This window comes from Poromitra crassiceps (assembly GCF_964638095.1).
Source record: "Poromitra crassiceps genome assembly, chromosome: 2".
In the NCBI taxonomy this organism is placed as follows: domain Eukaryota; kingdom Metazoa; phylum Chordata; class Actinopteri; order Beryciformes; family Melamphaidae; genus Poromitra; species Poromitra crassiceps.
In genome coordinates this window covers 32,510,481-32,537,335 of record NC_139624.1, presented here as the reverse complement: position 1 = coordinate 32,537,335, position 26,855 = coordinate 32,510,481, and the positions used below count along the sequence as shown (strand labels likewise).

The following is a 26,855-nucleotide window of genomic DNA, read 5'->3' as shown; positions in this document are numbered from 1 at the left end:
AAGATATTCGTGTGAAAAGTCACTTCCAGGTTGAAATACAAATTATGCAGCGCCGCTATTTTCATCTGGTTAAACGTGGTATGAATGACCGATATATTCCACATTCCACAAGTTTCATGTGTTTGTTAGAAATAGATATTTGTGCGGATTGACTGTAGAACATGAAAGGAAATCTAAATTAACCCCATACTTTCGCAGCACATTCTGCATTGTTTGTGTTAGCTAACGTTAGCTAACAGCTAACAGTTAGCTAGGGAGTGTTAGCATCTAGTCAGTCTGACTGACAGTAGTCAACGTTGCAGAAGAGATGTGCTACATTATTTGCCCTGTTATCATGTTAAGTTAGGTGTTTGTAGTAATTCGTCGAAAGGTTAAGGAGCTATAGTTTCGTGAATGTAGCACACGAAAAATGCATTAACACTGGCTTGTGTTGTGTCCCTCTGTGTTTCTTCTCTGCTGCTCCTCCTGATACAGTCTGATGTGGTCATGTTGACCCCGCCGAAGGAGGGCATGATTGACAGGGCTTTGAGGATGCGGAGGGAGGAACAGGCTCGGCAGGTGGTGCTGGCCTGGGCTGTCCTCAACGTGTCGCTAGCTGGCATGATTTACACTGAAATGTAAGTTGTTATTACTGTAGGTGTTCAGTTAATTGCCAAACTCAACAATGTACACTGGAGCAACAGCCAGTCACTTTTTGTAAAGTTCTACTGATTTACTGTCTCTGCATCCCCCCTAGTCTATCTCTTCAATTTCACCACTTTTCATCGCTTATGTTTCTATGTTTTTGTTTTTATTTTTCTATTAGGTCTGGGAAATTGCTGAGCCGATACTACAACATCACCTACTGGCCCATCTGGTACATTGGTGAGAACTCTCGCAACTTACCTGCAGGTCATCTGGCCACCAGCTTCTTCTAATCTACTCCCCCTGGGCAGAGCTACCGCTCTATTAAATGCTCCACCACCACTCACTTTTCCAAGAGCTTCTTCCCAAGCGCAGTGCATAGACTAAACGATCACAATACCAAATGTTAGATCTATGCACTTGTCTAGAATTCCGAGACCATGCTCGTTTTTCTCTGTTGTTTTTCACTTGTATAAGCTGTCTTATACTGCTATCTATCCATGAAATACTGCTTCTATAGGCACTTTATTTTGTGCACTTTAATATCCTGCTGCACTTTAAATCTGAGCCAGATGATTTGAATGGGCCTATCCACAAGTGTATTTGTCCCCTTTTATTTTATATTATTTTATTTTATTCTTTTATATCTAATTGTTTTTACATATTGTCGGTGTGATTTATTACGTTTGTTATGTATGTTTTTAAGCTCCTTGCACCCCAATTCCAATGTAGTTTCTACTGCAAACGGCAAATAAACTGACTCTGACTCTGTTATTAAAAACCCTATATGCTACCTAGGTGGTTTGAACCGAGCGGTGCTCGTACTAGGCCTTTATGTGTTTTGAACATATTGTTCTTTGTCACTGTCCTCTCCTACAGAGCTGGTGCTGGCCTCACTCTTTAGCCTCAATGCACTTTTTGACTTCTGGAAATATTTCAAATACACAATGGCCCCCTCCACCATTGCTGTAACCCCCGATCAGCATCGCCTCCTGGGTCTGAGAAACTCAGGTGAGACTTTGAACAAGTCCAACAAGTGCATCACCTGGATTTGGTACTCTTAGTCTAAAACATGTTCTAATCATTGAATTTGATTTGACTGGATTGGTTTTCTTTTGGGTTGTTTGTTTATTTCTTTTGAGGTGAGATGCCTTTGCAAGCACATGAATCTGTTCTTAGGTGTGAGTATGGGACTCATTCTGTATGCTGGTTTGCTGTTATCCATTACTTTGCAGGTATCCAGGCCTCTCAGTCTCCGCCCCAGAAGCCAGAGAAGAAAGAGACTCCAGCCCCGGCCCAGTCGTCTCCGCTGCAGGGCCAGAACGTGCTGAGTTTCAGCCCCTCTCGGCTGCCAACCACCAGTCCCAAGTTCTCCCCCAGCTGCGTGCCCGGGTACAGCCCCCCGCTGAGCAGCGGCCCCTCCACCCCCAACAGTGCCGGGGGGCACTTCTCCCCCTCACTGGCCTTTGGAAAGGTACGTACGGTTCATCATCACAGCACTGATACCTTTTAATGACAGTTTGTGTAGTGCACATGTGGTTAGCCTGGAGACTGGGCATCAATGCCTTTCTCATTTTCTGGCTGTTGTACTTGTGTCAGCTCATTGTAATGGATTTGTTTCCTCAAAACAGTCAAAAGGAATGCTCTCTCCACATTTAAATATTCATTTGGACTAAATTACATGTGGTATGGCATCTTTTTTTTTGTTCCGACTAAGCTAAATTTAACAGCTCCAAAAGAAACAAGCCGCATGGAATTCGATCACAAGTGCAATCAATAATGAATGTGATGGCAGACTGCGGGCAGTTGACGAGGTCAGGAAGAAATGGAAAGATCTTCGGATGCATCAGCTTTTAAAAATCCGCCAACAGGCGGAGGTCCTGCTCCCAAAACGTCCATTTACAGCACATATCGATCGATATATTGTTTGAGAAGAGTCCCCCACATTCACAGGACTGAACGGCATTGACAGCACAGAGCTGTCAGTCCCAGCTGAAGTGAAAGACATTCCCAGCGCAGATCAAGATGAGACAGCTGTCAGTATGAGTACGCCTTGGGTGTAACTTTTACGCCTGCTCCATACCAGACGTAAAGGTTACACCCAGGCGCAAAGCATACAGGGCTTAAGACTACATGGTACACTAGTCATAACATTCAGTTAGTCGTAACTTTGAGTTCTAAGTCGGACATAACGTTACACCTAGGCGTACGCCCAGCTGGTGCACTCGGCTCCTGGAAGCTTTGAAGGCTTGTAGACACTCAAGATAGTTTAACGGTACAAGGGATGGCGTTTGCTGTAATTTTCTGTTGTCCTCCTGATCCAGTGCTATGCTCTTCCTGATCTCAGGTGTTGAACTACAGTCCGTCCCCCAGCTCCTCTCCCTACCCCAGCAGCATCGGGCCGGTGGAAGGCTCCAGCCTGAGGGCTCGATACCGCACCTCCCCCTCCCTGTTCAACTCCCCTGGAGGCAAGGAGGACTACATGGAGGACCAGAAAACCCTGGAGAGGTTCCTCCGCACCGAGGAGGAGAAGAGCCACCGCAGCCAACTAGGTGCAATATGTCATAGTAGTTATAATAGTAAGAACAATACCAGTATAAGAAAGGTAGGAAACTAACTTGATTTGCACACAGTGGCTTTTATAACTCAGATTTCAACAGCCACTCACTATTTTATCAGCAAACTACATTTTTGGAATAGACCAGGACGATCAAATTATATTGGCTGCCAAAGTGGCCATAGAATAGAAAAAAGTCATAGCTTACAACAACTTAACAGCATTTGGTTGGTGGAAAGTGTTAATTTCCCAACCATAAGTACCTGTATTAATGCCACTGAGGATTCTGTTCATTCAAATTGCCCAACTTTAGAGTCTGATTGAAATATTTTTGCCATAATCATGGCAAAAAGTAAAGATCCTAGAGGAAAAACATTTAAGTCTCCTACAGTATTTGCAATTATCTATATCTTTGACCGATTTAGTGTTGAATTTCCAATATGCATTACTTTTTCTACAACTGGATATAAAGCGTTATGGACTAAAAGCCTTTATGCGTTATTCTGTTAGGGAGTCCAGAGTCTGCATCTCCGGCCCACAGCCCCACGTTTTGGAACTACAACCGCTCTGTGGGAGATTACGCTCAGAGCCTGAGGAAGTTCCTGTACCAGCCGGCCTGCCGCTCTCAGGCTCCCTCTGCCCACAAGGACGACACTGACCTGGGCTCCAAGCAGGCCGCCGAGGAGGTCAGCCAAACATTTGAAGCAATAGTTTTTTTTCCAAAAAGCGTTTTTCACTATTTGGGGTGGGGGGTGGGGGGGACTCTTAAAAATTACACCCAGGTGTTGAGGTAAGTGGTGCAGGTTTGCGCAAGTCAGAGCCATAAGCCACTTTTACACAGATATCCTGCAATATCGTTGTTAGGAAGGGCCGCAAATAAGCCACCTTTTTACACAGAAAGCCATTTCTGAGTGGTTTTTACACAGCAAGATGGCTTTCCGTAAGGAAAGGAGGTGTCGACATCCTATCGTTGCCATGGAGATGTGAAGAGCTGTGCCTACCTGCTGCCAAGCAGAATGAAAATACAGTAGTAGGCTAAAAGTATTGTAACACTGAGGATGTTTTTGAGGAGAGTCTGACGTCGCCCACGACTGGGATTTATCACTCGCACGCTAAAAAAAAGGGGAGGGGGGTGATGCTGCGGAGGTTTTGGGAGAAAACAGCGAGAGGTCTTCTGACAAGTGGTTATGTACTTATGTCCGTTAATTTAATTAATGTCAATGTTGTTTGAGCATAGATAATATAGCCTACTAGATACTATAGCGTACTATGGCCTAGCCCACTACTATTCATCTGAAACAGGGGTTCCAAAACTTTAGAATGCCACGGCCCACTTTGAAATCTGAAAATCTGCACTGCGTGTTGAGCATTGAGCAGTATTAATCGACGATTGAAAACAATCAAGTTACTCTTTAATGTTACAACAAATGCCAGTTCGAAGAAATTGTGGAATTTTATATCTTTTTTTACGAAAGTTTTCTTAACGGGAGACAGACTGTCTGTCAGGGTGGGTGAGTACATAGCTACTGCATCGCCAAATGACAGACATAATTATGTGCGCATAGACGCATTATAGTAGCCTGATATTCAGACTGAATCGTCATAAACTCATTTCCTCGTCTAGTCTGAGATTGCAGTCACTTCAGAGCATTTCTATGAAGGGGCTGGCTTCGGTTTTTCCTAACCAATCACTAGAAACCAAGGTGTCCACGGCAACCGGCGGCAGCACTGCACTAGTAGTAGTCATGCATAACAGAAACAGACAGACACAGCAGGCTATCTCTACTTTGGCTACTAAATTTGGCAGTTGTAAAACAATTATATCAACAAGCCACGGATTGTCAAAACAAATTTTACCATTCATGAAAAACGTGACTTGGACATAACAAGAAAGCTGTGGATCGATCTATCAACATCCCCCTAGCTATCAACAGCTCCGCGAGGCCTGCCTGTGCCGGGACATTTCCTTGGCAGAGCAGGGCTTCACTTAGCGCGGCCGCCGTAACGTTACTCCCCGCCCAGACAGATAAAGCTACAGCAGGCAGCGATCTCGCAGGCAAGACTGACTGAAACAGCATTAGCCAATCAGCACCCGTGATTGGATTTTCAACCGGAGAAAAAGCTTTTGCACCTGGCGATGCCAGACCAAGAAGAGCCAAATCCACAACTGTGGAGTGGGTGTGGCTTCGAAGGTCTGGAACCAGGCAGGCTAGCATTATAGAGCGATTAGATCCATTTTAGATTCTGAAGGACACCTAAACACAGCAGGTTCATCAGAGAAGGGCAAGAGCCGACTAAATTGAAATGGAGGACTCCCGCACACTGTGTTCACTTGCAATTAAAGATTAATTCACAAGAGAATAACGTTTCGGTAGAACGACCTTCATCAGCTTCTTTTTTAGATTCTAAAATATACAGGAATACTGTTTTTCGTAAGGGAACGCACAATAGGCGAGACTGCCGTAACGTTAACTAGCGATCCCCCCCCCCACTTTGATCCGAGGAGGAAAACATGATGCATGTTCATAAAATGACAGCTGTCATTTTTCGGAATGAGTTTTCCGCCTCACCGAGATAGCCTTTTACAGAGACGTTGATTCGGGGCTGTTACTGCCGGAACGAAAGGCAGATCAAAATGATCCCCCATTCTGTATTTGAGACTTTTACACAGGAGGCGAGGCATAATGACGTCGCAACAACCCCGGCTTTCACTGGCTGTGTAAAAGGGGCTATAGACTTCTCCCCCACCCCCCTCTCACCTCTCTCTGGCGCTTAAAACGTGATTGACGACGGCATGGGATTTTAAAGGCTAGAACTGAAGTCCTCAGTTGGCTCCATAGAACAAGTCTGTTAGAGTGGTAGTATACAAATACAAGTAATGTGTAAGGGAGGAAATGGATGGGTTTGTGTAGAAACCTCCTCTACTGGTAGACAAAACTTTAGATTCAAGTTATTACATTTCTGTTTTAAAAAGCAAGGGAAATAATTTAATGGAGGGAATAGCATGTAGTGTGTATGCGGCCATTGTTTTTGAAAATTTGGGTTACAATTGGGATTGTGTGTTCTTGCCTTGAAACAACCTGTTGAAATGCCTGTTTGGTGTTTGTTTTTTTCTTCTGTTGTGTAGATTTGGGCCAGAATCACAACCAGTCGGTCGGTGGTTGACTGCATCGACAGCTCGACGGCCAAGCTGAGAAATGTGAGTAGCTAAAATGATCCACAGGGCTACATAATATATCAAGTGAATAAACATTTAGCTGCTGTGTTGATGTCACGATGTTATGCTACCTCCAGAGAAGAAAACGAAAAAGTCAACTCATATGGGGTTGGTCTTGGGGGGGTGTTCCTGATCCTCGGAAACGGTTTCAATTGGGAGTTTTGGTTTCTGCCAGACTAATTACGAACACACAACAAAGCTTTGATTTATACTGTGTGTCTTTCTGTATGTGCAGTGGATCAATGACACCATCTTGGTCCCCCTGGTGAAGGAGATGGACTCGGTCAACAGCCAGCTCAGGAGGATGGGCTGCCCTGAACTCCAGATAGGAGGTACACACATGCTGACCACTTCTAGACGTGTTGAATCATGGGAAATGTAGTATGTGGTCTCCAAACTGCTGCTTGGTGCATTTAAAGTCATGCAGGACCCAAGAAGTGAATGCTTGCTGCAGTTGTGTGTGTGGAGGGGGGGTTGGGGGGGCGGTGTAATGATATGAATAGCATAATATATTATTGCAGATAGCAATAATGATTATCCTTATATCTAAGGAAGCAATATTCTATTGCTACTCCTGGATGTTGTTGCATGTACAAAAAAAGTCAGTTTGATGATGATGTCTTGTTGAGATTGGGTTTTGTATCTTATTTCATTGATCAAAAGGACATAATGAAATCTAGCAATTGATCATCTGAATCACCAGTAACAGTTTTAATTCAAGTTTAAAAGTGAACAATTACATACAGCACCAGAAGTAGTTTTGTAATTATGAATAGAATTGTGGTTCCTAAATCGCAGTAGTAGATAGACACTATTTCAATGTTTTTCCTTTTATTGTGCAGCCCCACTAATTTTCCCTCTCTGCCCACCAGAGGCCAGTATAAGCAGTCTGAAGCAGGCAGCGGTAGTGAAAGCCTCTGCAATCCCCACCTTGAACACTATAGTCCAGTACCTGGACATCACATCCAACCAGGAGTATCTAGTGGACCGGATAAAGGGTAGGTTCTAAACCATGGCTGTACTGTGGTTTCTGTATGTATGTTATGGTATGTGCGTGAACTAGGATAGGTGGAAAAACACCTGCTTAAATGTATGTAATGTAAAAGTGTTTGTGGTTGTATGAGTGAGAGTGAAAAATGTGTTTGTGGGACCATGTGTTCTGTGTTTCCCCCCCTGTCAGAGCTGGCCCACAGCGGCTGCATGAGCTCCTTCCGTTGGAACGGTGGTGGGGATCTGAAGAGCAGGAAGTGGGACACAGACCTCCCCACTGACTGTGCAGTGAGTCTACATATCTCTCACACACACACACACACACATTTGAATGCTTTATTTGAGTCCGCAAATTATATTAAAATTACAGGGAATCAAATGTAACAATCTCAGTGAGTAGTAATCTCAGTGGCTGGTAAAATGTTGTAGGATGGCATTTTAGTATGGGAATTTTGGTTAAATGCATGAAATAAGGTCTGTGGTTAACAAAACTTTATGAAACAGCGAAGTTTGTGTTCAGAAAGATATTCTTCACAAATGACGAACACTGTTATGACTTTTGAAGCGTAAATTTGTATTTTTTTTCAGAAAATGCTTGCCTTTTGAAAAGTAGGCTTGAGACAATGAGAAAGGAGGGATTTTGTGAGGGCATTTAAGGTAGATTGAATAAGTGACAGGACTTTCTTTTCTCTGTTTCCTCTTCCTTTTTATTGCAATATGAGATCATTGAAATGTTTAAATGTAAATGACATGGAAGTATTTGAAATGCATCAGTGTTACATTCTGGTTGTCAAAAGGGGTCTTATTTCTCTTATTCCTAAAGCCTGAGTAAAAACTGATTCAAATAAAGATATTGGCGAGAAAGCAGGCTCTTCAGGTTGGGTTTAGTTAGTTTCAGAACTTACCAAACACCAGCTAATGTGTCCATTCACAGCTTGACGGTATCTGCAATTGATCCCTGCCTTATTTGGTTGGTGGACTGCAGGCTGTGTGCTTAGAAAATCCTGAGTGTGGGTCTGGGACGGGTTCACTCACTTGGTTCCCTTGACCACGCTGGGAAATCAACGCCAGTCAAATGCAGTTAATTTTGGCAGTATTTAAATATTCTGTTCTAAAAAATCTAGTTATACAGTACAGTATATATTAGGGTTGCACGATATACCGGTACTACAACAGTACCGCGATACCCTGGCATTAAAAAGGATACTATACCACGTTAATTCAGTACCGGTACTTTTAAAAATGACATGAGTTGCGTTGCATCCATGTGCCACCGTCTGTTTCTCCACCGGAGTCTGTGTGCTGCAGGTTTGCTCTGTCTGTTTCAACTCCCTGTGGGCGTGCCAAGTCCACCCTCCCCTGTCTCACTGACACTCCACTCTCCACTCCTCTGTTCAGCCGACATGCAGTGTTGCCAACTTGGCGACTTTGTCGATATATTTAGCTACTTTTCAGACCCACGTGGCGACTTTATTTCTCAAAGGCGACTAGCGACAAAGATTGATAGGTTTTCTTTTATATCAGACACAGGTTTGTGTTCCTACCTGACATGTTTCGACGGTAATACTTCCGTCTTCTTCAGAGGTGTCACTAGATGGTGTGTGACGTGTCTTTAACAGCTGATGTTGTTTACAGAGGCGTGATCGTCCTGTCAGATTTGACAGGACGACCACGCCCCTCGCTGTCATCTCGCCGTTTGAGAACGCTGCTCCAGGTGGTGGAAAGCATGTAAGCCCCCTCGTCCCGGTTCATCGTGGTTTGCGCCCGCTTCCTGATCTCCACTGCCTCCATCCCACAGCCAGTATCACCCCCCGGATATATGGCACACCAAAAATACACAAACCAGGAGCCCCTCTACGACCCATAGTGGACAGCATCGGTTCAGTAACCTACAACCTATCCAAATCACTCGCAGATATTTTGAAACCCCTCTTAGGACAAACAGATCAGCACTGTAAAAATTCAAGACAGCTAGCACAGGAACTCAAAACAATAAAAGTAGAAACAGATGAAATATTCATATCCCACGACGTCGTATCACTTTTCACCAGAACACCGATTGAGGCAACATTACAGATAGTACAGGAACGGCTAGTAGCGGACAAAACACTCAAAAAACGCACCAATCTCACCCCACAGGATATTTCACAGTTATTGCAGTTTGTAGCTACATCCACTTATTTTCAATTTCGAGAAACAATATACCGGCAGAAAGAAGGTTTTGCTATGGGGGACCCGCTGTCGGCCATAATGTGCGGCTTTTTCATGGAAAACCTGGAAGCCAAGGCCATAACATCTGCACCTGAGCACTGCCGACCCACCCTATGGAAAAGGTATGTGGATGACATCTTGGAAAAGGTCAAGTTGGGACACACACAGGACATCACGGATCACCTAAACATCATGGACGACACTGGACAAATAAAATTTACGCATGAGGAGGAAACCGATAAATCCATAGCTTTTCTGGACATTAAAATACATCACGAAAACGACGGCAGCATCAAAATAAAAATATACAGGAAACCAACACACACGGACCAATATCTACTATGGACATCAGAACATCCCACAATACACAAACTATCTGTAGTCAGGACACTGTACGACCGCGCCAGCATTATAACGGAGGAAGAGGACAAAAAACAAGAGGAACAACACATCCACAACGCTCTCAAAACCTGCCACTACCCAAACTGGGCCATAGAAAAGGGAAAACAGCAAGTCAAACAAAGACAACAAACCCGTACAGGAAAAAAGAAACCGGACAATAAAACAGAAAACATAGGGGCGGTCACACTACCATACATCAGAGGCATCACTGAGCGCATACAGAGAGCCATGAGCAAACGTCACATCAGTACACCAGTCAAACCGCAGTTACCGCACATAAAACTCAGACAACTGCTAGTGCACCCAAAAGACAAAATCGACCCAAACAAAAAATGTAACGTCATCTATGAGATACCATGTCAATCATGCAATAAATCATACATAGGAGAAACAGGACGGTCATTCATCACCCGCAAAAAAGAGCACCAAAAGGAATGTGAGAAGGAGACAACAAAAAGACAGACACGGGCTATAAAGGAACAGGCACTACAAGAAAATCTCAAATCAGCAATCACAGATCACTGCAAAAGGGAGAACCACATTATGGATTGGGATAAGGCCAAAGTCATCCGCACCCAGGACAACAAACACCAGCGCTGGATTATGGAGGCAGTGGAGATCAGGAAGCGGGCGCAAACCACGATGAACCGGGACGAGGGGGCTTACATGCTTTCCACCACCTGGAGCAGCGTTCTCAAACGGCGAGATGACAGCGAGGGGCGTGGTCGTCCTGTCAAATCTGACAGGACGATCACGCCTCTGTAAACAACATCAGCTGTTAAAGACACGTCACACACCATCTAGTGACACCTCTGAAGAAGACGGAAGTATTACCGTCGAAACATGTCAGGTAGGAACACAAACCTGTGTCTGATATAAAAGAAAACCTATCAATCTAAGTAAAGTATAGACACTATGAACCTTTTTGGATGACTAGCGACAAATCTGGTGACTTTTTCTGACCATGGGAAGCAACGTTAATGTGTTGAATCTCTACGGATTTTGCCTGTAAATTGGTGCGGGTGCTGCTGGCTTCTCCCTCCCTCTTTCTCTCTCCTTCTCTCTGCATGTCTGACACACACAGCGCTTCGCCTTCACTCCACTGCAGCCTCTATCCTACCCGAGAGCAGCAGCATAGGGTTTGCTCATTTCTAACAGCATATGTCGAATCTGGCCCACACGGGCGGAGTCAGCACTTAATATTACAACCATACAGTCAGATTACAACGGCTATGCCGAAGCGTGCATGGACAAAGCTGTCCGTCTGTAAAGCGATGTTTACACATGTTTACACAGGCAAAAGGGAGACAACACGTCCACTTGACTTGCCAAAGCATCTCTCCAACAGACGATCCGACTAGTACAAAGTGTGACAGTTTAGCGAATGTGATAACGTCAAGTCAAGCGAGTGTGATTTATTTTGTGAGAAGCAAACTTTTTTCAGCGTCGTTTGATGAGGCAATTAAAGGCAATGCGCCTAACCTCTGCCAAGGAGGTAGGCTATTGAGTCATGACGGTGTTTAAGAGTGATATGAGGTTGCAAACTGTATAACGTTAACTGTTAAAGAAATCACATACACTAAGTATAAGGGACATCAGATTACTGCATATTACCATGTAAAAGCTTTAATAACACTGAAAATTATTTATTTATTTAGAATAATCCATGATTAATGTTATACTAATTGTCAAAAACTCACCTACATGTATGAACAAACAAGAAAACACTTGACACCACATACCACATAGGCCTACTGTACATTTTATTGTGAAAAATAATAAACATACATGACATTAACTGTAAATCTGGCACTTAATGATGAAGCTCAAACTCAGGATTATACTAAAGTAGACTGAACAGAAATTATTCTATTCTGCGCTCTACTGAACACATTTCCTCATTTTCTATTTAGTCAAATGAGATGCCAGCAGAATCAGCACCAACTCAGTTGAGGCAGCCTTCCCCAGCTATCTTTGAACACCACATAAAGTATGATGAAGACTCAAAACATGAATTTTAACTTCCATGTTCTTCTGTCATCCATTATTACACGACTTTTCCTGTTGCTTTAGCTTTTTGCCGTGGTATCGTTTAAGTATCGAGTATCGAGATATTTAGGCAGGTATCGGTATCGAAGTCATAATTTTAGTATCGTGACAACCCTAGTATATACATTATGCGATATACTGTGTCCTGTGGGCAAAACCAATTGTTTTCCTGCCCTGCTCATACTAGTATTGTTGTTATTATTACTACAGTATATTGTGATTATTACTACAGTATATTGTGATTATTACTACAGTATATTGTGCCCGTCTGTCTGCTGTGGCTCTCCTTGGTGTGGAGGAACCTCTCCAGAGTTTTTAAATTAACTAGTGGACCCGTGGGAGTTAGACCTCCCCTGGTCTGGAACAAAGTGGTCTTCACAGCCTCTGGGACACACTCAAATTAATCATAAATCCCTGATGATATGATATCACTTATTCGTATTCTTCTGTGGTGTTTTATGGCAGTAGGCATCCTTTATGTTGCATTACCGCCTCCTTGATTCATCCATCTACTGTTTCCCTACCTCTCTGCTGTACGCTGAAAAACTCGACGACACCCTCTGTGCTGGTAGTGTGCATCTGGAGGTGTCAGTCATGATCACTTATCCTATATCTTTCTTTATAATATGTATGAAGAAGTGTGTGTGTGTGTTTGTGTTTGTGTTACGTGCAGTGTAAGTGTAAAGAGCACCACTGCGGGTGACCTGACAGAGCCAGATCTTTTAATTAGGTGATTACCCTAATTACCTGATGATGTGATGTCATCAGTGATGTCATCATCAGTGATGCCATCCTTCCTGGTGCCAATAGCCATACGCAGCAGCCAAGCTGCATATGCGACGCGCAGCGGGCGATCCTTAGTGTATGTATAGAATTGGTGAAGTCACCAGTGATGTCACTCGAGCACTCAATGATGATGTCACCATTTGATGTTATCATTGCTCGAGTGACATCACATATTCATTAGGTAATTAGGGCAATCATTAGGTTACCTGCAGGGGTGCTCTTTACACTTCCCAAAAGATTGGGCCCGATCACACGTAAAATGTCATAGCTGTGGCCGAACACAATTCTGCTCACTCACACACAGACACTTCGCATTCGTATTATAGGACCATTAACTTAAATTCATATTTTAAATGATTAAAAAGAAAAACCCCAGGAGGCGGATGTGTTTCAGTGATCAATAATCTATTATTATTATTATTATCAGGACTCAGTTAACCAAACATCATTTGGAGGCTGTTCTAAGAATCTAGTTACTGGTTATATGCCTAGTACATTTGGGCTCTACAGTTAATTCACATGTGCGCAAGTGATGTAAAAAGTTTGTCCGTCCCACCAGATCCTCATGCATGTGTTATGCACATACCTGGACTCCAGACTGCCCCCGCACCCCAAGTACCCCGACGGGAAGACTTTCACCTCGCAGCACTTCAGCCACACCCCGGACAAACCTGGTGAGTGCGCGCACACACGCACACGCACACGCACACGCACACACACACACACACACACACACACACACACACACACACACACACACACACACACACACACACACACACACACACATATGTAATTTCCTGTCTGCTTCCCATTTGAGGAGCACACACCTACCTACTCCCTATAGCCCCTTTAAAGGAGAATTTCGGTTTTTTACACCACGGTCCTCATTTCCAGTTTAGAATATGATGTTTTACTCACCGAAATAGTTTTGCGTCATTCGGATGCCCAGGGAAGATTTTGAGCTCCGAGTACACTCTTCAAACAGGCTAGAACCGCTAGAACGTGAGCCCACGGGGCATTCTGCACGGCAGTGCACGCGCTCTCTAAATGACACTTTTTCTGTCAGATCACGGTTCATTATGGTTGTAAATATAATTATCTAGCTAATAGCTACAAGCTAGGCTAACAACAACACCGGAGTCAGCGTTGATCTGCCCCGGTGGGGTTACAGTGCGTATCGTCCCCCTCTGTGAAACCACTTCTTCAGAGAAACCACAGAATGCCCCGTGGGCTCACGTTCTAGCGGTTCTAGCCTGTTTGAAGAGTGTACTCGGAGCTCAAAATCTTCCCTGGGCATCCGAATGACGCAAAACTATTTTGGTGAGTAAAACATCATATTCTAAACTGGAAATGAGGACCGTGGTGTAAAAAACCGAAATTCTCCTTTAATGGTTAATTACCGTAAATTCCGGACTATAAGCCGCGGCTTTTTTCCCGTTTTTTGGCCCCTGCGGCTTATATAACGGTGCGTCTTATCTATGGATTTTTTCAGAAAAAAAAAAAAAAATACAAATAAAATCTCTCTTTTTTAGCACTCTTTCTAACTATAAATCCACTTCTGTTTTAATTTCCTCTCTTGCCCTCTTTTCACCACACCGCGGACACTGTGTGCACTGTAAAAATAAACAACGGTGGTGTTGTGTTATGTTGTTTTGTTGAAATGTTACGGTAATACGGTAAATGGGAGCTTCCTCAAACAGCCATCTCTTTCCCGACAATCCCCTCTGTGCGTGACCACTTACATATGGTAATTACGGTAAGCAAACGGCCACTCGGCCATCAACTCCCTCCCCCGACTACCAGGAGAAAATCACAAACTTCGGCGAATTCACACAAAGGAAGATCAAGGAATATTCCATCGAACCGGAGCAGATCATAAATATGGATGAAGTGCCTTTGACGTTCGACCTGCCACTCACTCGGACTGTTAACAAGAAGCGCCCTGGAGGATTCTTTCACCAAAAAAAAGCTTTGCTCGTTCTCGACAGCATGAGAACGAGCAGTAGAAGCAACACTCTCACTTACCATGGGGAAGGTACGCAGAAATTCACACGACGCAGCTTTCAAGTTGAAAGCAGTCAATCTCGCATTAAAAGAGGGAAACAGAGCAGCCGCGCGTAACCTGGGCATCGATGAGTCAATGGTGAGGCGTTGGACGGTGCAGCAGGAGGAACTGTCTCAGCACGGAATATTATAGGAGTGTGAAAACATCCACAATCACCAACGGGTTCCAAAACGCTGGACTGCTGCGGGATGAAGAGGATGACGCCGCCACAGCTGGCGCTGAGGGCCGTCAGAGGCTTCAGAGGCTGTTCGATGCCGACAGTGATGAAGAGGAGTTCGTTGGTTTTGAGTGACAATGAAGGAGAGAGGAGAGTGGTTGACGAAGCCACCCTGAACCTGTTCGTTTCCGACACTGAAGATGAGGACTTTGGTGGTTTCAGTACGCAGGAAGAAGAGGAAGACGAGGATTAGTGACTTGACTTCTCTGGTTACAGGTTTGCTGCACATATAGCCTATTGTTGTGTGATTTTGTCTGGGGATTAGTGACCTGACTTTTGTTTTGTTTTGTTGAAATGTTAATAAATGGGAGCTTCCCCAAACAGCCATCGCTTTCCCGACATTCCTCTCTGTGCACGAACCCTTTCATATGGTAATTAAACATCAAAACACCCGCGGCTTATAGACCGGTGCGGCTTATAGAAGAAAAAAATAGTAAATTTTGGTCCCGCGGCTTATAGACCGGTGCGTCTTATAGTCCGGAATTTACGGTACTTTACATTGTCTTTACATTGTGTCCAACAGAACCCAACTGATGGAATAAGCAAGCATGCATTAACATTACAGCACGACTAGGATGAGGATGAGTTTCCTGTGTTTCAGGCAGGCATCAACTTTTAGGCTACTGCACGAGCGTCAAGTCAGCCAGAATAGAAAAGTAGGTCTTACGCTTTAGGGCTTTTAAAATAAAAACCCTTATTGTAATGTTAACCTTAATAAACATTTTTGAGTAATGCTTTACAGCCACAGTTTCACTCCATTATGTAAGCTTAACATCACAAGTATTTTGATACAAGGTTTGCTGTTTCGTTCGTTCAAATACTTTTTGCCCTCCAAAGATGAATGCCTTATTCTGAGAGTAAATCGCAGTATTTCCATTACTAGTCTGGCTAACTGTCGCTGTCTTGATGACACACAGCCCACCAACATTATAATTTGGGTAGTAATAGAGTAAAAGAGTGCTCCGGTGTCTTTACTTCGGGTAGTCTGTGTGAAGTGCCCAGGAAAAATATTATTTTATTATAATTTGGGTTCAGCAGGATAATTTTCACAAACATGAATCACTTTTATGACTTTTGAAGCGTTTTCTAAAAATCACGTTTAAAAACAATCCTTTAAAAAGTCATAAAAGCGATTCACATTTGTGACGATTATCCTGCTGAACCCAAATTACCACTCCCATAAACTTTTGTTAACCACAGACCAGGGCTGTGAATCTTCACTGACCTCACGATTCGATTCGATTACGATTCAGAGGGCTATGATTCGATTCGATTATGATTATCGATGCATCTCGATGCATCTCGATGCATCTTAAATCGATGCATCACTTTTTTCCGCAATACATGATTTATTTTTTCTCACTTTCTTTTTTCTCACTGTGTGGCTACTTTTAAAATAAAAGTGCATTTGGAATTGCATTTTATTATGATCCATAATTAAAATAAACAACTGCATGTACTTCCATTATATTTTATTTTATTATATATATATATATATATTTTTTAATAATCGATTTTTGACATTTGTGAATCGATGCAGAATCGTGCACGTCTGCATCGCGATGCATCTTATAATCGATTATTTTTGACACCCCTACCACAGATCACAGACCAGATTTTATGCATTTAAAGCAGCTACGAGCAACTTTTCACTGTTTCATTGGGTTGTTTTTGGCGCCCCTCTCTGAACAAAAGTGGTACTGTTTACTGTCGTAAAACTGCTGGCTGCCCGGCTCCCGACAACATCACAACACTCCACGCCTCCATTCATTCTCTCCTTTGACCAGTGAATGAATGAAAGACGCTCCAAGTTTATTTTTCATTTTTTCCAAACCCTGCTGTTTCTCAGGATGCCGAGCGACGAGGTAATCTACCTATTTTTTGGCTACGTAATAGATTATGTCAGACGAGGATGTTGAAAAGTATTTGGAAAAACTAGTAAACTTTGTTACAGTCGCGTTCATAGTTACTGTAATAGCCAAACGTTAGCACCAAGTGAAACTCTTTAGGGCACTTGGTAATAGTAATATTGTCGAGAAAGTTAACGTTATCATCACCATTGTATCTTCAAAAACGTTGATACAAGAGGGTAAACTAGGTTTACCAAGCTCTTTGTGAAGAGGCTGAGAGTTTCTTCCAATTTCAGATCAACTGTAGGCTAAATATATCTGTGGGTAAATGGCTTCCCCAACCGTGTAACATTACGTTATATACCACTAGACTCATTGATTACCAACAGCAACATGTAACGTATTTTGGCACGGTTGAAATGGCAAACGAAAAAGTAGCGTTATCAACCAAATCTGTATTACAGTAAATGCAGCCTACACCGTGACATAACTGTATAACTCCCACGTAACGTTACATCACGTTAGCCTTTTGCATCCATCATGCTGTGGTGCTATCTACCAGGCATACAATGGAACATACAGTAGGCTTCATTTATAACAAAAGCATACACACATGGTGTTGATTGCATTGGTCGATAGCTGAAATACAGTAACAATGAGCTCCAGTTAGCCGACGCCTGGTAGCATACAACGTAAATAGCAAAATCACGTCCTCTACAGTATTTCAGAAATAAAATATACATATCACATACCTGTCTAGGAGGAAAACAGCCACTTCACCGTCTGTTTTGAAACCCTTCATATCCCGAAATTCTCTCCCATCTGCTGAATGCGCGACCTATGTTGATGCGTGTTTTATCGCGTGATTTATCATGCGTCCTCTTGCGTTCTCTTTGTTGGTCGGTACGGGGAATAATCTTCCTTTTTTTCTTTGCACCGGCCACGTAATTTGCACTGGCGACGTAATCATGATCTCGCAGTTCGGCCATAACCACAAAATAACTTCCAAACAAACTGTTAGAAAGGTGTTCGCGAGAGTAGCTAGCCCCTGGTTGTAGCTAGCTGGCGTTCGCTTGTTTATGGTGCGTTGCTAGGCAGAGCCGGCGGAAGCAGGGAGCTGCCGTAAACCGTTTCGTTTCACTTCCGGTTGTAGACGGTCCAGGTGTAACATTGATGAAGCAGACAGAGACTCTATAAGCACCAAGAGAGCAAACTCCAATTCACACGGCTTTGGTCTCAGCTACTATTATAGGTAATATGTGATGCATCAATATTATAATTATACTGTTTAATAACAATAAAAAACAATAAAAAAGTTGCTCGTAGCTGCTTTAAGTGAAATCCCCATTCTAAAACCCCATAGACTTTCCCCCGTAAGATCCAACATGCTGCTTCCGGACTCATTCCTGCGGTGCTCTATTAGAGACAATGTCAGGTCAATCTACTGGTTTGAAGGAAGGCTTTGTATCAGTATCAGTAATATAGGCAGATGGAAAGCCTGCACTGAGAGCTCTGCAGTTTATTACAGACACCTCCATATCAGAATCACGTGTTGTGCGTCATTCTGGACATTCTGGACGCTGAAGTGAACAGATATTGCTCGAGGGCGGCTGTTATTGTTTATTTGTATTTTTTCTGTATGCGCACATACACGGAGAATCACATTGAGAGCCTTAATGAGCCTTAATGCCTCATACCAACTGGTGGGGGTGGCGTTTCTGCAGGCAGACAAACAGATATTTCTGTGTGTGGAAAATGTACTGTATAGGTAAGCACTAAGCACTGTCCATCTGCTTATATTAGAGATTATAATGATACGAAGTGGGTTGAAAATCGCCAAAGCTGTTTACCTGCGTTTGAAAACCCTGCATATAAGTGGTAATTTTGATGTAAAAAAAAAAGGTGTCTCGCTGTCTGCTTCATACTTTGCTTCTCCATGATGTCTCAGCTCTTGACTCTTTTGTGTGTCCAACACAGATGTGACCAATGAGAACCTGTTCTGCATCCACCAGAGCAGCAGCAACCCTCCTCACTACCAGCTCATCTACCAGGGACAAATCTACAGTCTGCCCAAGGTGACAATCTAACACATTTTCTTATTTTTGTCCATTTTCTTATTTTTTTTTTAATGTTCTTCAGGCTCTCCTCAGCTTTTTTGGCTAAAAATCAAGTCTCACGAGAGCCCCCTCCTCTTATTCCTACTGTTTATAGAGAGCCCCCTCCTCTTATTCCTACTGTTTATAGAGAGCCCCCTCCTCTTATTCCTACTGTGTATAGAGAGCCCCCTCCTCTTATGACTCCTGTTTATAGAGAGCCCCCTCCTCTTATTCCTACTGTTTATAGAGAGCCCCCTCCTCTTATTCCTACTGTGTATAGAGAGCCCCCTCCTCTTATTCCTACTGTTTATAGAGAGCCCCCTCCTCTTATGCCTACTGTTTATAGAGAGCCCCCTCCTCTTATTCCTACTGTTTATAGAGAGCCCCCTCCTCTTATGCCTACTGTTTATAGAGAGCCCCCTCCTCTTATTCCTACTGTTTATAGAGAGCCCCCTCCTCTTATGCCTACTGTTTATAGAGAGCCCCCTCCTCTTATTCCTACTGTTTATAGAGAGCCCCCTCCTCTTATTCCTACTGTTTATAGAGAGCCCCCTCCTCTTATGCCTACTGTTTATAGAGAGCCCCCTCCTCTTATGCCTACTGTTTATAGAGAGCCCCCTCCTCTTATTCCTACTGTTTATAGAGAGCCCCCTCCTCTTATTCCTACTGTTTATAGAGAGCCCCCTCCTCTTATTCCTACTGTTTATAGAGAGCCCCCTCTTATTCCTACTGTTTATAGAGAGCCCCCTCCTCTTATTCCTACTGTTTATAGAGAGCCCCCTCCTCTTATTCCTACTGTGTATAGAGAGCCCCCTCCTCTTATTCCTACTGTTTATAGAGAGCCCCCTCCTCTTATTCCTACTGTTTATAGAGAGCCCCCTCCTCTTATTCCTACTGTTTATAGAGAGCCCCCTCCTCTTATGCCTACTGTTTATAGAGAGCCCCCTCCTCTTATGACTCCTGTTTATAGAGAGCCCCCTCTTATTCCTACTGTTTATAGAGAGCCCCCTCCTCTTATTCCTACTGTTTATAGAGAGCCCCCTCCTCTTATTCCTACTGTTTATAGAGAGCCCCCTCCTCTTATTCCTACTGTTTATAGAGAGCCCCCTCCTCTTATTCCTACTGTGTATAGAGAGCCCCCTCCTCTTATGACTCCTGTTTATAGAGAGCCCCCTCCTCTTATTCCTACTGTTTATAGAGAGCCCCCTCCTCTTATGACTCCTATTTATAGAGAGCCCCCTCCTCTTATTCCTACTGTTTATAGAGAGCCCCCTCCTCTTATGCCTACTGTTTATAGAGAGCCCCCTCCTCTTATGACTCCTGTTTATAGAGAGCCCCCTCCTCTTATTCCTACTGTTTATAGAGAGCCCCCTCCTCTTATTCCTACTGTTTATAGAGAGCCCCCTCCTCTTATTCCTACTGTTTATAGAGAGCCCCCTCCTCTTATGACTCCTGTTTATAGAGAGCCCCCTCCTCTTATGACTCCTGTTTATAGAGAGCCCCCTCCTCTTATTCCTACTGTTTATAGAGAGCCCCTCCTCTTATTCCTACTGTTTATAGAGAGCCCCCTCCTCTTATGCCTACTGTTTATAGAGAGCCCCCTCCTCTTATGACTCCTGTTTATAGAGAGCCCCCTCCTCTTATTCCTACTGTTTATAGAGAGCCCCTCCTCTTATTCCTACTGTTTATAGAGAGCCCCCTCCTCTTATGCCTACTGTTTATAGAGAGCCCCCTCCTCTTATTCCTACTGTTTATAGAGAGCCCCCTCCTCTTATGCCTACTGTTTATAGAGAGCCCCTCCTCTTATTCCTACTGTTTATAGAGAGCCCCCTCCTCTTATTCCTACTGTTTATAGAGAGCCCCCTCCTCTTATGCCTACTGTTTATAGAGAGCCCCCTCCTCTTATGCCTACTGTTTATAGAGAGCCCCTCCTCTTATTCCTACTGTTTATAGAGAGCCCCCTCCTCTTATGCCTACTGTTTATAGAGAGCCCCCTCCTCTTATGACTCCTGTTTATAGAGAGCCCCCTCCTCTTATTCCTACTGTTTATAGAGAGCCCCTCCTCTTATTCCTACTGTTTATAGAGAGCCCCCTCCTCTTATGCCTACTGTTTATAGAGAGCCCCCTCCTCTTATGACTCCTGTTTATAGAGAGCCCCCTCCTCTTATTCCTACTGTTTATAGAGAGCCCCCTCCTCTTATTCCTACTGTTTATAGAGAGCCCCCTCCTCTTATTCCTACTGTTTATAGAGAGCCCCCTCCTCTTATGACTCCTGTTTATAGAGAGCCCCCTCCTCTTATGACTCCTGTTTATAGAGAGCCCCCTCCTCTTATTCCTACTGTTTATAGAGAGCCCCTCCTCTTATTCCTACTGTTTATAGAGAGCCCCCTCCTCTTATTCCTACTGTTTATAGAGAGCCCCCTCTTATTCCTACTGTTTATAGAGAGCCCCCTCCTCTTATGACTCCTGTTTATAGAGAGCCCCCTCCTCTTATGACTCCTGTTTATAGAGAGCCCCCTCCTCTTATGCCTACTGTTTATAGAGAGCCCCCTCCTCTTATGACTCCTGTTTATAGAGAGCCCCCTCCTCTTATGACTCCTGTTTATAGAGAGCCCCCTCCTCTTATTCCTACTCTTTATAGAGAGCCCCCTCCTCTTATTCCTACTGTTTATAGAGAGCCCCCTCCTCTTATTCCTACTGTTTATAGAGAGCCCCCTCCTCTTATTCCTACTGTTTATAGAGAGCCCCCTCCTCTTATTCCTACTGTTTATAGAGAGCCCCCTCCTCTTATGACTCCTGTTTATAGAGAGCCCCCTCCTCTTATTCCTACTGTTTATAGAGAGCCCCCTCCTCTTATGACTCCTGTTTATAGAGAGCCCCCTCCTCTTATTCCTACTCTTTATAGAGAGCCCCCTCCTCTTATTCCTACTGTTTATAGAGAGCCCCCTCCTCTTATTCCTACTGTTTATAGAGAGCCCCCTCCTCTTATTCCTACTGTTTATAGAGAGCCCCCTCTTATTCCTACTGTTTATAGAGAGCCCCCTCCTCTTATTCCTACTGTTTATAGAGAGCCCCCTCCTCTTATTCCTACTGTTTATAGAGAGCCCCCTCCTCTTATTCCTACTGTTTATAGAGAGCCCCCTCCTCTTATGCCTACTGTTTATAGAGAGCCCCCTCCTCTTATTCCTACTGTTTATAGAGAGCCCCCTCCTCTTATTCCTACTGTTTATAGAGAGCCCCCTCCTCTTATTCCTACTGTTTATAGAGAGCCCCCTCTTATTCCTACTGTTTATAGAGAGCCCCCTCCTCTTATTCCTACTGTTTATAGAGAGCCCCCTCCTCTTATGCCTACTGTTTATAGAGAGCCCCCTCCTCTTATTCCTACTGTTTATAGAGAGCCCCCTCCTCTTATGCCTACTGTTTATAGAGAGCCCCCTCCTCTTATTCCTACTGTTTATAGAGAGCCCCCTCCTCTTATTCCTACTGTTTATAGAGAGCCCCCTCCTCTTATTCCTACTGTTTATAGAGAGCCCCCTCCTCTTATTCCTACTGTTTATAGAGAGCCCCCTCCTCTTATGCCTACTGTTTATAGAGAGCCCCCTCCTCTTATGTCTACTGTTTATAGAGAGCCCCCTCCTCTTATTCCTACTGTTTATAGAGAGCCCCCTCTTATTCCTACTGTTTATAGAGAGCCCCCTCCTCTTATTCTTACTGTTTATAGAGAGCCCCCTCCTCTTATTCCTACTGTTTATAGAGAGCCCCCTCCTCTTATTCCTACTGTTTATAGAGAGCCCCCTCCTCTTATTCCTACTGTTTATAGAGAGCCCCCTCCTCTTATTCCTACTGTTTATAGAGAGCCCCCTCCTCTTATGACTCCTGTTTATAGAGAGCCCCCTCCTCTTATTCCTACTGTTTATAGAGAGCCCCCTCCTCTTATTCCTACTGTTTATAGAGAGCCCCCTCCTCTTATGACTCCTGTTTATAGAGAGCCCCCTCATCTTATTCCTACTGTTTATAGAGAGCCCCCTCCTCTTATTCCTACTGTTTATAGAGAGCCCCCTCCTCTTATGACTCCTGTTTATAGAGAGCCCCCTCCTCTTATTCCTACTGTTCATAGAGAGCCCCCTCCTCTTATTCCTACTGTTTATAGAGAGCCCCCTCCTCTTATGCCTACTGTTTATAGAGAGCCCCCTCCTCTTATGACTACTGTTTATAGAGAGCCCCCTCCTCTTATTCCTACTGTTTATAGAGAGCCCCCTCCTCTTATTCCTACTGTGTATAGAGAGCCCCCTCCTCTTATGACTCCTGTTTATAGAGAGCCCCCTCCTCTTATTCCTACTGTTTATAGAGAGCCCCCTCCTCTTATTCCTACTGTTTATAGAGAGCCCCCTCCTCTTATGACTCCTGTTTATAGAGAGCCCCCTCCTCTTATTCCTACTGTTTATAGAGAGCCCCCTCCTCTTATTCCTACTGTTTATAGAGAGCCCCCTCCTCTTATGCCTACTGTTTATAGAGAGCCCCCTCCTCTTATGCCTACTGTGTATAGAGAGCCCCCTCCTCTTATTCCTACTGTTTATAGAGAGCCCCCTCCTCTTATGCCTACTGTTTATAGAGAGCCCCCTCCTCTTATTCCTACTGTTTATAGAGAGCCCCCTCCTCTTATTCCTACTGTTTATAGAGAGCCCCCTCCTCTTATTCCTACTGTTTATAGAGAGCCCCCTCCTCTTATTCCTACTGTTTATAGAGAGCCCCCTCCTCTTATGACTCCTGTTTATAGAGAGCCCCCTCCTCTTAGTCCTACTGTTTATAGAGAGCCCCCTCCTCTTATGCCTACTGTTTATAGAGAGCCCCCTCCTCTTATTCCTACTGTTTATAGAGAGCCCCCTCCTCTTATTCCTACTGTTTATAGAGAGCCCCCTCCTCTTATTCCTACTGTTTATAGAGAGCCCCCTCCTCTTAGTCCTACTGTTTATAGAGAGCCCCCTCTTATTCCTACTGTTTATAGAGAGCCCCCTCCTCTTATTCCTACTGTTTATAGAGAGCCCCCTCCTCTTATGCCTACTGTTTATAGAGAGCCCCCTCCTCTTATGCCTACTGTTTATAGGTCTTCCTGAGGTGACGCACTAACTAAAAAATAAGATAAAACCTGCTTTATCGATTCCCCCATGATTCAACTAGCCAATTGCACACAAAGTGCAGAACAATAAATACAGAGGACATAAAAGTACCAGTGGCATCGCACACCCCCAACATCTGAGACATAATATTCTGCATCAGCATGTCAATACATGATCATATGAGTACGGCTGTTCCAACACAACACACAAAACTGTCTAGCATTTTTGCTGTCTTAATTCCCCCCCTTCTATTTCTACTGTGGATCGCTATGTCAGTCAGTTGCTCACTCTGTTCACCACTTTTGGTCAGGTGGGTGAAAGTGTTCTACAGGGAGTTCAATTGCAGACTATTCTGAGTTCGATTCATGGCAGGGATGCTTCCGCAAAACTCAATGTCGCGGGGCTGTTAGAGGGCTGACACACAGCTGATGATAGGGCATCTGGGCATCTGTCGACCTCGTATTTGCGGTGTGTCCCGCGCCGCTGGCCCTAGTCTCCTTTGTCTGCGGCTTTTCCGGACGATTCAGCATGTTGAATCAGCGTCGGGCCGTCAGGGATTGAAATTGGTTGGTCAGCTGGTAGTGAAGCAGCGCAGGAGAAGAGGGTGCACACACACAATGTTCTGTGGTTAAAAATAACCAAAAAAACAACAACGGTTCATGATTCTTTCTCTCCAGTTAGACTTTCATTGCATTGACATGAATCCGTTTTGATCGCTGTTACAGGGCAGGAACAACCTCTTCCACACGGTTCTCATGTTCCTCTATGTCATCAAGGCCAAAGAGTCGGGGATGCTGGGGTGAGTACCGGTACTTTGATTGCCAGCCTAACTCCGCTTTTACTGCACTATAGTCTGCAAAATCCTATAAATGGCTGGCCAGCTTGTAATAATCCTCATTTGGTCATATACTAAAGTGCTGATCGCATACAGTTTCCACAGTTTGACCTAGTTTACCTTTTACAGAATAATGAATCTGTTTTTCCTGCCTTCTCTAGGAGAGTAAATCTTGGCCTGTCTGGTGTGAACATCTTGTGGATATTCGGAGACTGATGCTGTTCTGATTCACAAACTCTTCGATAAAAAATGTCACAAGAAGATGCGAGTGGATTTTTTTTCTTTTCTTCGAATTGCCTGTGTCTTCAGGTGCCCGAGTACCACCTCAACTCAAGGAGCTTTCTCTCTTTCTCTCTGTCTGGCCTGAAACACACATTGTAAAAGAAGCACTTCACTTTGAAAGTCGAATTTCAAAGTTAACACATTTGTTAATTCTTCCCCAAATCTGAAATAGTTAGGGCTGCAGCTATTGATTATTTTTGTAATCGAGTATTCTACCGATTATTCCAATGATTAATTGAGTAATCGGATAAGATGCCGTTCAGGCTGGAAACACAACGTTAGCAGAAGCGGTAGACTCTGGAGGTGGAAACAGGAAAATGGAATACAACAGAACAACAAATAATGACATAGCAGCCAGCCTGTGCTGCGATCTGGTAGCTACCCCAAAGCCCAATATGTCATCATCAAATGCCTTCTTTTGTCCTGACCTACAGCCCAAAGATTATCAGTTTACTATCATAGAAGACTAAAGAAACCAGAAAATATTCACATTTACATTAGAATTGAATTAGTCTTAAATGATTATTGATTATACTGTAAATATAGATGACGATTAATTTTCTGTCGATTGAATAATCGATTCATCGTTGCAGCTCTAGAAATAGCACAACATATTTTTGGATATTTTCAATTGTACTTAAAAATTTGTCAATATAGTCGTTGACATTTTAAGAATGCATTTTCATCACACCACAATGTGCATATTGTATAACAAAGAGCTGTATTTTTAACATTTTGTTCAGTTTTCTGATTATTTGGTATTTTGAGAATGTACCAGTCCAGCATGACAGTTTTGTAAATAATATACCTCAGATTTATCTGGTGGATGGCAAAGGGCTCGGACCCATTGGCTTGAATGTAAATATGTGTGCGTGTACTTGAGTTTTCTGCTTGAATTGCAGCATTCGGTTTTTTTTCTGTAGCAGAATTCATGTCTGCATAGACATAATTGTAACATGTGCTTGAAATCCTCCTCAAGCATGGTTTTTGGTTTTAAGGGCTAAACTGCAGGTAATTTTGCGCACGGAATAAAACATTCTCTGGTTGCTACATTTTCCCCTTAATACTAAGGCACAATATGACACATCACTATGCAATGTGTTTATTCTTTTAATATGCCGATGGCGGACAAGTGAGTTGTTGAATTGCCAAAATCAGAGTACCTGTGAATATCATTTATTTGTATTTACAAAGAAGCGGTATAAAACAAAATGGCAATTTATCATGACTGCTTTTGTTGTCCTATGTGAACAGTATTGGTTAGGTTTTGCTTAGTCTAGGTTTTGCTTGTCTTCGGTAATGCCATTTTATGAATTTCCGCTGAGACATGAAAATAAAAATGAGACCTGAAAATGACGAGAATTCAGACGCTTTATTCCCATTTATACACTGTGGTGCTCTCATTTAGCTAATTTCCAATTATTTTTACCTTACTCTTGGACACATTTTCTTATGATGTGTGTGTGTGTGTACTTATTAAATCCACCAGGTGGCACCACATGCGCTTCTGATCCCAAAGTTCAGCAGCCTTGACAGATGCTTGACACAAAAAAT

General features: G+C 43.5%; 1 protein-coding gene across 1 annotated transcript; it reads left to right on the top strand.

Moving 5' to 3' along the window:
• The first annotated feature begins 43 nt into the window (after positions 1 to 43).
• Positions 44 to 26,644, top strand: tmem209 (transmembrane protein 209). Its single transcript, XM_083658244.1, has 15 exons — positions 44 to 78; positions 475 to 617; positions 806 to 864; positions 1,504 to 1,635; positions 1,860 to 2,098; positions 2,972 to 3,176; positions 3,692 to 3,867; positions 6,309 to 6,380; positions 6,634 to 6,730; positions 7,271 to 7,396; positions 7,579 to 7,676; positions 13,396 to 13,510; positions 18,949 to 19,046; positions 24,910 to 24,983; positions 25,181 to 26,644. The coding sequence occupies exons 2-15, from the start codon at positions 487 to 489 to the stop codon at positions 25,233 to 25,235; spliced, it is 1,677 nt and encodes a 558-aa protein (XP_083514370.1). The 5' UTR covers positions 44 to 78; positions 475 to 486; the 3' UTR covers positions 25,236 to 26,644.
• Positions 26,645 to 26,855: the final 211 nt, after the last annotated feature.

What these genes read in the sequence shown, in the direction of transcription:
- tmem209 (XM_083658244.1), top strand. Translation starts at nt 487, where the DNA reads ATGTTGACCCCGCCGAAGGAGGGCATGATTGACAGGGCTTTGAGGATG. An exon ending in CCTGGGTCTGAGAAACTCAG is followed by an intron (nt 1,636 to 1,859) that starts GTGAGACTTTGA and finishes ATTACTTTGCAG; the next exon opens with GTATCCAGGCCTCTCAGTCT. An exon ending in GAGCCACCGCAGCCAACTAG is followed by an intron (nt 3,177 to 3,691) that starts GTGCAATATGTC and finishes TTATTCTGTTAG; the next exon opens with GGAGTCCAGAGTCTGCATCT.